The 12,208-nt window shown below is 37.0% G+C and overlaps 1 protein-coding gene across 3 annotated transcripts; it reads left to right on the top strand.

The window, feature by feature from the left end:
* On the top strand, positions 1,413 to 11,562 carry LOC109851245 (expansin-A2-like). Of its 3 annotated transcripts, XM_020421285.1 has the most exons (4): positions 1,425 to 4,012; positions 8,636 to 8,725; positions 9,278 to 9,590; positions 11,072 to 11,562. In XM_020421285.1, exons 2-4 carry the CDS (start codon positions 8,722 to 8,724, stop codon positions 11,373 to 11,375), a joined length of 621 nt encoding a protein of 206 aa, XP_020276874.1. In that variant the 5' UTR covers positions 1,425 to 4,012; positions 8,636 to 8,721; the 3' UTR covers positions 11,376 to 11,562. The 3 variants fall into 3 exon arrangements, 1 of the variants encoding a protein (XP_020276874.1); XR_002249730.1 differs by lacking the exons at positions 8,636 to 8,725; positions 11,072 to 11,562 and having other exon boundaries at positions 1,413 to 3,562; positions 3,725 to 4,012; positions 9,278 to 9,398; XR_002249731.1 differs by lacking the exons at positions 9,278 to 9,590; positions 11,072 to 11,562 and having other exon boundaries at positions 1,413 to 4,012; positions 8,636 to 8,718.

The raw sequence follows: 12,208 nt of genomic DNA, 5'->3' as shown, positions 1-12,208 counted from the left end.
TTTAAATCACATACTTGTCAAGTGACGTTAAATCTAATAGTGTTAATTTAGGGAGATCAATGACAAAAGTTTAAGAGGAATTCTCAAATTTCTAAAGGTTAGTGTTTATCTATAACTTACTCAAATAAAAATAGCCATGAGGAGTTTTCTCAATTACCTCCCATAGTTGAGAGTTTATTTTTTTAATTATAATTATTCTACAATTTGAACAAAAACAAACACTTGATTTGCTTTTTTGGGGAAAAGAAATGCACAAATCTGGCTACTTTACAACTATTGATGTTAGATATCAAATATGGGGTTGTTTGTGAGTTTGTGGAGCAATTAGAGTCCTTTTAACTCTTTCTAATGAGTGGTTCTAAGGCTCGTTGTTCTTCCCTGCACATGAAGGAACTCGTAAGAGGGTGTAGTTGGGTTCTTCGGTTGCTCATCGGATGATCAAGTTAGTAGTGATCTTGAGTGGGACAGTATAGAGTTAGTTGTTAGTTACGTAAAAAGGGTTAGAGAGAGTTACCTTATGCACTGTTCCTCATTTTATAGTGGGTTTGAGGGATAAGAATGTAACTTGGGTCGAGTCCAGCTAAGCAGCTGAGTTGGAGGACACATGCCATGTGTCGATTGCTGAAGAAGCCGAGTCACCTGGTCATTTATTATGAGAATGACAATAGGTGCTTGGTGCTGACTAGATCCGATGAGTCATAAAGACTATGGGGGCTAGAGTAATGATGATGTTGTCAGAGCAGTTAATGCAATAGTAATCGGTCGACCGGGGGTTCGCGGTAACGCCATCCTTCGACTCGTCAGGTCCAAGGCTAAGAAGTACCGCATTTTGATTTCGATAACGCGAGATGTCGGCTGAATGGAGGGTCGAGTTGGATCGCTTATGGAGTTAATTAAGGGGTTGGCCGAGTAGTATCGCCTTTTGACTCAGTTATGCGAGATATCGGTCAATCAAGTCGGACGTGCTGAGGCAGAAGTTATCTTGGTCTTAAATTAGTCTGGTTAGACATAATGTAAGACACACATCGACTTCTTATGGAGATTAACATTTAGTAATTTAGGGGTTATAACAACAACTAAGCAAGATATCATGCGGATTTAGAAAAAACTTACTGCAACAAAGATCAATAGATCCATATGATGGATTTAAGGCTTAGTTTGCTACAACAAATGCTGAATGCAATATTTGTTGCATGTAAAGTTGCAACACATCAAACAATCTTTTAGCGCAACAAACATTTGATTTACCTAAAAAATGCATTCTGACATTTGCAAAATTCAAGGTGTCTGTACAAAACCCCCAAAGTTCAGGTTTTTTTGGTGAAATTTACCTTTTTTTCCTCACCATATTTCTTAACAGATTGTGGTACAAGACCTAAAAATATGAGATCCTACACGAGATTGGTGAGATGTCGGCTCCCTATCCCATCATGCAATGTTTTTATTTCTCAACAGTCAAAAAATTGAAGCTCATCACCATGAAGCCATCTCCTTCTTCTTCCTCCTCCTACACTATCCCCAACATCACCCAAATCCTCAACCAATCCCAAACCCTAACCCAACTCAAACAAGCCCAATCCATCCTCATCAAAACCAACCTCATCAAATCCCTCTCCAGTCTACTCCTTCATCATTTCACCACCCTCATCAAATCCTACTCAACCTCAATCTTCCCCATTCAATCCCTTCACCTCTACAACCACCTCTGCCGTCTCAACCTCAAACCCAGCAGCCAAACCTTCACCTTCTCGCTCAAAGCCTGCTCCCGTGTCCCTGTCTTCGAGCTTGAACCCGATATCTTACCTTTCCTCCAAAAGGGTCTTGAGATCCACTGCCGAACATTCTGTAGTGGATACAATCAGGATGTTTATGTTCATAATTCGTTGATTACAATGTATTCAAATTGTGGGTCGCTTGGTTGTGCACGCAAGGTGTTTGATGAAATGGACCAGAAGAGTATAGTCACATGGAATGCGATGGTGGTTGCTTATAATAGATACAAAGACTTTGAGTCTGCCGATTGGGTTCTTTCCCGGATGCCGGAGAAGAATGTATCGAGTTGGAACGGCTTAATTACGAGGCATGTGAGGGTTGGGGATGTTGCAGGTGCGAGGAAGGTTTTTGATGAAATGCCTGAGAGGGATTCAGTTTCATGGAATTCGATGATTGCAGGTTATGTGAGGGTGAAGGATTATAAGAGTGCCGTTTGGATGTTTAAGAGGATGTTGAGTAATGGCTTGGAGCCGACGGAGTTGACTATGGTTTCGGTGCTTGGAGCTTGTGCAGAGACTGGAGAGATAAAGATTGGGAGAGAGATTTATACATGCTTGAAGGAGAAGGCTTTTACGATTGATGGGTTTGTGGGCAATGCACTCTTGGATATGTTTGCAAAATGTGGTAATTTAGAGGTAGCAAGAGAAATATTTGATCAAATGGGTGCTAAGCATGTGAGCTGTTGGAATTCGATGATTGTGGCATTGGGAGTTCATGGCTTTTGTGATGAAGCAATTGAGTTGTTCTCGAAAATGGACCAAAAGCCAAACCGGCTTACTTACCTTGGAGTCTTGCTGGCTTATAGTCACAAGGGATTGGTAAAAGAGGGGAGAGAGTTTTTTAGGAAGATGGTAGAAGAGTATAAGGTTAAGCCTGATATCAAACATTATGGGTGTATGATTGATATGCTTAGTAGAACGGGATTGGTGAATGAAGCATATAAGATGGTTAAGTCAATGCCAATGAAGGCGAACTCGGTGATTTGGAAGACATTACTTGGGGCTTGTAAGGTTCATGGGAGTGTCGAGTTGGCAGAAGAAGCTTTTCAAGAGCTTAGTGCAATTGGTCCTTTGAATGACAATGATTATGTTTTGATGTCGAATGTTTACGCAGAAGCTGGGAGATGGAGTGATGTTGAACGGTTGAGATGTGGGATGATTGGGCAAAGTATTTTAAAGAAGGTAGGTTACAGTCAGATTGAGCTAAGTTGAGAGTATATATTCATGCACTTTTTGTCACTGCAAGGAGAGTTTATAATCAGTGTGGCTAAGAAGATGGTTCTTTAATGACATCCCTGAGATGAACAAAGGCCTTGATACTTGATAGAGCCTGTTTACCGGAATACGTATATGATTCTTATAATCAAGCTGAATATTTATCAAATCAATTCTCATCCCATGTCTGGAACGTGAAAATGGAGGCTCGTCCCACACAAGTATTTCAGGGGATTAGATGCGACTTATGAAAGGCTCAACCTGTGTGAGATATTAGCCTCTAGAGTTTCGGTTTTCATGAACCTTTGGATCCTGAATGCCTATTAATCATAACTAATAAGTGAAGCTGCCTTTTCTACAAAATTCATGTGATTTCAGCCTGGATTTTTGAAAGGTTTGGGGACCAAGGAAGTGAAGCTGAAAATTTCTCTCTTGGAATTGGGAAAGGTCCACATGGTATCACAAGGCACAACTGGGGATGAGGGAATTGATAAAGAGAAGGTTGTTTTTGCAGTGAAGAACCTCTCTCTGGATGAATCAAATTCTTTCATTTTAAACCTGTGAGCTTGAGTTAGGTGAGTTTTTGTTTGAGAATTGACCAAGTTGAAGACTTAAGTATAACTTGGGCCCAAGTACCTTGATTTGTTCTTAGAGCATCCTTAGTGAAAAGGCTAGAGATCAAAGATCTTGTTTAGGCAGATGTTATATTGATGAAAAAAAATCCCTTGTGTTTACAGGAAGCACGAAAATTTGAAGTGAGAAGGATGGTTGAGATTGTGCATTCAGCCTGAGAAACTGGAAAGAATTTGGACTATCTTTACACCAAGATCAACTATTTTGTGTTATCAGAAGGTCAGAACTTGAATGGACATGATGCAAGCCAGTATAAGAAGATTTCAAATCAAAGAGAAGCATCTATGAGGAGTTTTAGAAGCAGGTATGAGCTTGTACTGACTAAAGAGGGGCAAATCACCAAAATGTGAGCTAGCCAAGGAAGAGGCAAACTATCAATTTTCCTTTACGAGGTAATTTCAAATTTTGGTAGCCTCTCTTCCTTTTTTTCCCTTCAAAAGTAGAAATTACAATAAAATTAAAATTAACACTTTTCCAGCTACAATGTTTTCTTATATCGTTAATGAATTTTCATATTACACAGTCATTCAACATTTTCTTTCTCATGATGTTTGTAAACAAAATCAGAGGGGAAAAATGGAGAGTTCTCCTTGAACTGGTGATAATAATGACAATAATGATAAAGAACAAAATATTTTATTTATTTACATACATAGAGCATCACAGTATTATCTTTATATGTACTTTTTTGCCACCTGCTTGCAGAACTACAGTTCTTTATATGTACTTTTTTTGCAACCTGCTTGCAGAACTACAGTTCTCTAAATTGTTAACATCTTGCAATATGATGAGCAAAAGTATCCTCACAATTTTTGAAGCATAAATTTCTTTCATCACCTTTCTCCATTAAGCAAATCTCTCGGCAATAAATATTCTTCTCCTGATATTCTTTGACACATATTTCATCCACATCAAAAGTTTGCTCACAAGCTACACAATCTGCAGACTGTGACACAAAAAGATAAGCAAGGATGATGAGTGTTGAGAAATTTACATGGAAATCCATTTATTTGATTGTAATGAATTGGGTGTGTCAAGTATTAAATGGGGGATCTGCAGTGATTATTTATAGGAATCATAATTCTTTTTATACCTATTAACCTGATTATATCACACACTTAGCATGGTGTACTTTGCATTCCATTCTGTTTGGTTTGTGATAGTCTTCTTAAACTCAAAGTTCTCGCTAATTGAGAAAAAGAAAACAAATTTTTTTTATACCACCTCAAAATTTACCTTTCAGTCTGTTTGGACTTCACAAAGACACACTATTTGCATGTCTCAGGTACATGTCTTTTTATTATCTACTCTCCTGGAGAAACTGGGAGATTAAAGGATAGGCATCTTTCCATGACTCTCCACTTTCTCTGGAAAGGGATATTGGATGACACATGACTTTCTCTGGCAAACTCAAAAGTTGTATCTTTCCATGACTCCAGTGGATTCAGCTATTTCAACACTTTTAATACCAATCCATCCTTATAACACATCTCAATAAAACGAAGAACACAACACAGCGAACTACCCTGAATTTCTACCTCCTACATGTACCTAAATCTAAATCAAAATAATTATTATTTTGCTATTTCTCCTACTCAAATTTCAATTTCACTTTCCCGATCCACAAGCACTACGATTATGCAAAACACAATTCGGAATAAATTATTATCATCCTTTGGAAACAAATGATATTTTTATTCAAGGTTTACATTTGGATTATAGTTTGGATTGAAAATGTAGTAAGTATATTATAATTTTAGATCAAAATGTAGGGTTTTGAAAGGTAGATGATCAGGACTTTATTTTTGGGAAAAAAGTAAAGGAACGGTTATATTGCATTTATGAATTAGCCGTTTAAGAATTGGAAAGGATGGTTGCAAGTAGGTGAAAATAAGAGAGGGTACATTATTCAGTTCTTTTGTTTGTAATTTGTATCTGTTCTTTTTTATTCACCATAAGGGAAATATATTCCCAGCAGGAAGATATTCAATATATGGTTCATTTGAGAAGGTTGGATGTCCTGTGTACTCTCACATGGATATAAATAGTATATTTAGGATAGATGCAAATTAAATACATGCGACTTCATTGGTTTCTAATAAGGAGCTGAGGTTATAAGCTCTGGAGTCAAGAAACAATAAACCTGTAGCAGAGTATTTCTTTTTTGTGGCGTCCATGTCAAATGATGTGCATAGGTTTTCAGGGAAAAAGGAGGATGATAGGTATTGCAACCGTCATGGGTGAGGTCTGGTTGATGATAGAACAGATGAGACTGGGATAGATGAGACACATATATAGCAGTGAGATAGCTTAACTGTGCCTCATGATAAAGGTAAGAATGACCATGAAGAGAATATTGAATCTCACGTGTGGGATAAAGCAGGGGTGTCGGAGGAAGTTGCCTTTCGAGGACTTTAGAAGGCCTTGAATTGAGAGAGAGATGAATTCTGAGACGTCGGTTCATTTCTAGATTAATAGAAGGATGGATTATATATAGTGTTTTTAACCTAGCTCGCACAATTGAGATGACTGCCTGTGTTGTAGCAACCAAGAAGTACCAATGTGTGTGATGAAGAAGATGCTTAGAAAATAATCAAGTTGGTAGAGAATAATGAGAAATGCTTACCTAATGGCTGCATGGAATCCGCTATATTATAATTTTTATTGAGACTTTACACTCACTCTTTGTAGGATGCTAACGATCACTATAAAGTACTTCTTAATTTGCTATGAATTTAATCCCCAGTGCCGTATAGCATACCCAGTACAGGCCAAGATGGTTGTTGCCATGTGAGCTTTTAGTTATAGGAAGATCGAAGTGTGCTGCTATGGTTGGATCTTATATTACATGAGACCTTTGGGAATGTCCACCATGTAGAATCTCTTAGTGAATGGGAAAGTTCTAGCAAATCTCGTCCATCATTTTCCCCTAATCACAAATTTTCGTGACAAAAAGGCATCCTCAAGAATACAAGGTGACAATTATATTTATGCTTGGAAGATGACAAACCTAGGCATCTCGCTGATGGATAAGCATGTAAATATGTAGAGTGCATTTGTAAACATTTCTATGGAAGGGCTAGACATGCATATAAGGAATAAACAGTGACGGATTTAACCCATATGAGCTAATAAATTCGGAGTAATCTACTTGGTTTGCTGATGCGTATAATTTTTGGATATACTTAACTTGGTTGTGTATGATATTATCATTGTTAATACCTGCAAAGTACCTCTCCAGTAAATAATATAGATTTCTTTTTGGAAGCAGTAATTGACGAGTGGAACTTCTTTGGGAAGAAAGGTTAGTATCGTAGTGTATATCAAGTTGGGTAAGGCTAATTTAGACCACGATCCAAATTTCAATTTGACAATATAAGAATTTAACTTATGTATTAGACACCAAAACTGATTTAGGCCTCGGATCACCTTGATCAAATGTTGTGAATTATGCTCTCCAATGATTTTAAATCCTATACTAAAAATTTATATTGATCCAAAAGTCTAAGATATAAGATACTGAACAAAAAATTTAGTGCCAAAATTTTTTGGCATGCCCATAGGTTTTTACTGACGCAAGAGCAACAATCCTATTTGTCATGGTCAATTTGTCAAACCATAATTTCTTGCGTGCAACAAAATATCGTATATTTCATAAATCGCAAACAAACTATACATACATAATAAAGCAAATTGGGAACCCTAGTGTTCAACAGTTGCTCTCAGAACGAAGATCCACTACATATGAAGGCAGTTTTTGTACATTTAGTGCAATCTTCTCTAAGAGGATTTGGCTGGCTCTAATATTAGAGAAATGCCAACTTGATCAGATTTCCATTGATAGAAATCATTAGTGGAAAATTATCCTGTATACTCCCTATTCTTCTCTATCAATACACGATCGTTGCTCTTCCCTCCTACTCTGATCCAGTTTAAAGCCAAAATTTGAACTAACAAAACAAGGAACAATCCTCACCCAGTTTTTGTCAAACAAGATTTAAGTCTTGGCTTAGAATTTTTTTCCACTTACCTGGTTTAAGGGGAAGTTCCCAAACATGCCCCAAGTTGCCAAGATGACCCTGAAAGAAAATACTAAGATTCTTTTTAAGACCCATCTTATTCTCTTAAAGATCAAATACTTCCCAACTTTATGAGTCTAGTCTTTTTTGTTAATATCTATCTTTTTCTCCAAGAGCTCATAGTACTTCCTAAAGCTGATGAGAGAATTGTTGAAACGGCAAGAAGATAGAGACAGTCAACAACTATCAGGAAGTAATGTTAGTGTCAGAGTCATAATAGGCAGATCATTTGTGTTTGAACACAAATCAATATTTCATTTTGGAGGAGAAGAATAAAGTAATACCTTGTCTGTATTTATACATCTACAAAGGAACTAAAGAAATTAATGCAAGCAACACTGTTCTTTTCACTAATCAATTACTTTATAGATTCATCTTAATATCCAAGAAACAAAACTATTTTTCAAATTGTTTTGCAATATCTATATTTGTGTGTATATATTCTATATTAATTGCAATAGACCCCTTGTATTATCGCGCTTTGGAACTTGTTACCTCTGTAATTTCATTTTGACAGATTGACCTTGGGTGAAGTTTTTTTATAACTATTTTACCCTCAAGGAAAATACTTTTCTGCAAATTATAAACCTGTAACAATTATTGCCTGCAGCAAAATATCCCAAAACCCAGAGCAACCAAACACGATGGCAGTTTCTGTACATTTAATGCAATCTTCTCTAAGGAATTTGGCGAACTCTAATATGAGAAAACTTCCAACTTGATGAAATTTCCACAAATAAAAAGCATTAATTGTAATTTGTCCCTTACTCTCTCTGTTCTTCTCTATAAATACATGACCCTTGCTCTTCCCTTCTGCTCAACCAGCCAAAAACCCTTGGTCTTTCTCTGTCCTGCTCCTTTTCAGTTCAATGGCGTTTACAAAATGTTGCTTTACCTTTGTTCTCTTATTATTTTTCTCTTCATTAAATGGCTTAGCGTGGGGAGCCTCTGTGGACTTCACTACTGGTGGCTGGCAGAGTGGTAGTGCCACCTTCTATGGTGGAAGCGATGCCTCAGGCACGATGGGTGAGTCGGAATTTAAAATCTATCTTCAAATGCATTTTTTTTAATTGAACACAGGGGTTTATTGTAAGTCAGTAAAGGAGAAAAGAAATCTGTAATGCGATTTCTTGATGGTTGAGATTTTCTTTTTTCCTCTTTTTGAAGCAAGTTGCGAAAATCAAATATAATAGCCAAACAAGATTAGTTATATTTGAAATAAGTCCTAAATTCAAATTATCGATCCTCTTAGAAATATGCATGTGTAGACGTGAATCAAAGTTTCAGCTCTTTCCATTTTCTCATCAAGTTGTTTATATTTTCAGTCTCTGAAATGAATTAACAAGTTTAAAGCAGGAAATATTCTAAACTACAAATAAATAGATAGCAACAAATTGATTCTATATAAAGATTTTGTTGTGGTTTTGGATGCAAAACCTACTCTTATTTATATGTATACCTCCAAAAGGAACATCATTAAAAAGGACATCATTGTGTGCATATGCATATTTTAAACCAATGTGCATACAAGAGAATGTAATTTATGTTACAATTTATACCCTCCCCTTTACTCTCTAGGTGGAGCCTGTGGATACGGAAATTTATACAGCCAAGGTTATGGAACTAACACTGCAGCTCTCAGCACAGCCCTCTTCAACAATGGTCTCACCTGTGGGGCCTGCTATGAGCTCAAATGCATCAATGATCCTCAGTGGTGCCTCCCTGTCTCGATCGTGATCACTGCAACAAACTTCTGTCCCCCGAATTATGCGCTTCCTAATGATAAAGGTGGATGGTGCAATCCTCCACGTCAGCACTTTGATCTTTCCCAACCTGCATTTCTTCAGATTGCACAGTACCGTGCAGGAATCGTGCCTGTTGCTTTCAGAAGGTGAGAATCCAAAAGCTTAAAGTGTTTGCTGTAGTCAGGCATATATAGACAGACCTTCAAATCTTCTTGTTTTTAAACTGGGTTATTTCGATATTAGTCCCTCAGATCTTTAATAATCCCATATTAGTCCCTCAAATCTTCAATAGTCCCATATTAGTCCCTCAAATCTTTGAAATTGTTCATGCGTCCCTCAAACCTTATGAGGTCTTGCAAGTTGGCCCCTCAGTGACCGAAATACCCCTTCGCTGATGTTGTTTTGAACATATGGGGTTTTTGGGAAAAACACAAACTAATGGGTATTTTGGTCATTGAAGGGACCAAATTGCAAGACCCTAAGGATTTGAGGGACTTAGGAGAAATTTCAAAGATTTGAGAGATTGATATGAAATCATTGAACATTTTAGGCACTAGTATCTAAAAAACCCTTCTAAATTAGACTGCTAATCTTTTAAGTTGTTTTAAATAAGACCGCCATTCCGAACCAATATGATGATTTGCGGGTCTAATTTGAAAATAAAGATTTGAGGGTCTAATATAGAAGTAATGAAGATTTGGAGGGTCTAATATGCCAAAAACCCTACATAATGTTGGTTGCATTTAAATAACTATCAGCTTCTAAGTACAAGTGATTTTCTAACATAGTATCCAACCAAGTACCAGTCCTGGAACCAGTGGTTTTCTGTCCAGTGAAGTTCATGTATTAATTTTCGACACAAATTCTCAATGTTCCTCCAAGGCAATATCATTTCCTTGTCCTAATCTAGTAACTTGTGGTATAAATATGAAATTGCATACTAAACTTTATAAAAAATTGATATGACCTTCTCAACAGAGTTCTTTTTAGGAAGAAAGAGCCTTATTCATGTTACTATGAGAGTGAAAGTAAAATACAAATGTAGTTATAAGGATACTGAGAAGTTACGAGTAGACTAAAAAGTTAGTTACATTTTTCTACCAAAATGCATGAATCAAATTTCTGCAGTAGGCTAAGTTCCGAATGATTTCTATGGCAACACTGTTTCATCCATTAAAATCTGTTGCAGAATTTGTTTTTTTTTTCCAGTTAATTGCAGATAGACTCTTTGTACTATCACTCAATTGCGAACAGACCTCTTGTAGTTCTATTGTTGCGGATATAGTATGAGTGAATTTTTTTGACTCTTTTACCCTCAGGAGGTTTATTTATTCAAAAACAATTTTCTCTTGCTTCACGAAAAAACATCTTGCCAAAATATTCTCTCTTTTACCTCCAACAATTTATGGAGTGGAGAATTCAGGAGGTCTATCTGCGAATGTAGAAGTATCGGGGCTCTATCCGCAACAGTAAGAGTGATTTCCTAATTACCGTAAATGGGAAAATTAACAAAGTTGAGAATCCACGAGGTCTATCTGCAACAATAGATGTACACAATTTGGCGATAGTAGAAGGGGTCAATCGGAAATTTACTCTTATCTATAAAGTGCCACCATTGCTTTTGCAGAGTGCCTTGCGTGAAGAAAGGAGGAATAAGGTTCACGATCAACGGCTTCTCCTACTTCAACCTGATCCTAATCACCAACGTTGCAGGCGCGGGTGACGTTTGTGAAGTATGGCTCAAGGGGTCGAAGACAGGATGGACGCAAATGTCGAGAAATTGGGGGCAAAATTGGCAGAGCAACATGCTTCTCGATGGCCAGGGACTGAGCATCACCGTTAAGACTAGCGATTGGAGCCAAGTCACCAATGACAATGTTGTGCCTGATGGATGGCAGTTTGGACAAACTTTTGAAGGGAATCAGTTTTAGGATCAGGAAATATATAATTGCTATAGACTGACCAACTAGGGTGACATTTGATATCATATAGGTAAATTTGAGATATGGGTGGAAACGTGTTGCATGTTTGACAATGTGCTATAGTTCTGATGAGAGAAGTGGAGTAATGAGCTGAGCGTGTTAGAGAAGTATTCAATAAAATCATGGAGATTCAGTTCTAATTTGAATGTCAAATTGGTGTTTGTTTGTGATTTTGATGATGTTGGTATGATCAGACTAAGGAATTCAACCGGAGTCACAATACATCCTCCGAAAACAACCTTTGATGAACCATACAGCTGCTGTTCTGTATCTACTTTTTTCTTGTGTTTACCTTTCATTTTAAAATAAATCGATAACTGTATAAAAAGATCAACAATTATGATCAAACTAGTGAACTCTTTATTGTATATGTACAGAGTACTGCATATTCTATACTGCATATTCTATAGAATATGCAGAACACATTCATAAAATGGGGTAATCTACTATACACAGGTAGTTGGGAGGTTAATTTGGGAATTTCAGCTGTCTATGATGTAAAACCTATCTCAGGTTTGGACAAAGAAGAGGGCAGGGAAGAGGGGCGATTGAAGTAAACCAAGTGAAGGGAAAGGAGAGGAAGGGAAGTATGATGATGAAACTAATTTGTGTTTGTTTAGAGTAGAAAATAGGAAGATAAGGGACCAATCGTATCCAAACGCAATATTGCTACTTTTTAATCCTCTCCTGCCTTTCTCTTTATTACCGAATAAAACTCGTCTCCAAACACAATTTTTGATGGTTAGCATTGTAACCATACAAACCATGCCCTTCTTCCCCTC

Source organism: Asparagus officinalis, chromosome 8 (assembly GCF_001876935.1).
Source record: "Asparagus officinalis chromosome 8, Aspof.V1, whole genome shotgun sequence".
Classification (NCBI taxonomy): domain Eukaryota; kingdom Viridiplantae; phylum Streptophyta; class Magnoliopsida; order Asparagales; family Asparagaceae; genus Asparagus; species Asparagus officinalis.
Note: the sequence above shows the minus strand (reverse complement) of the source record. Positions and strands in the feature narration are given on the sequence as shown.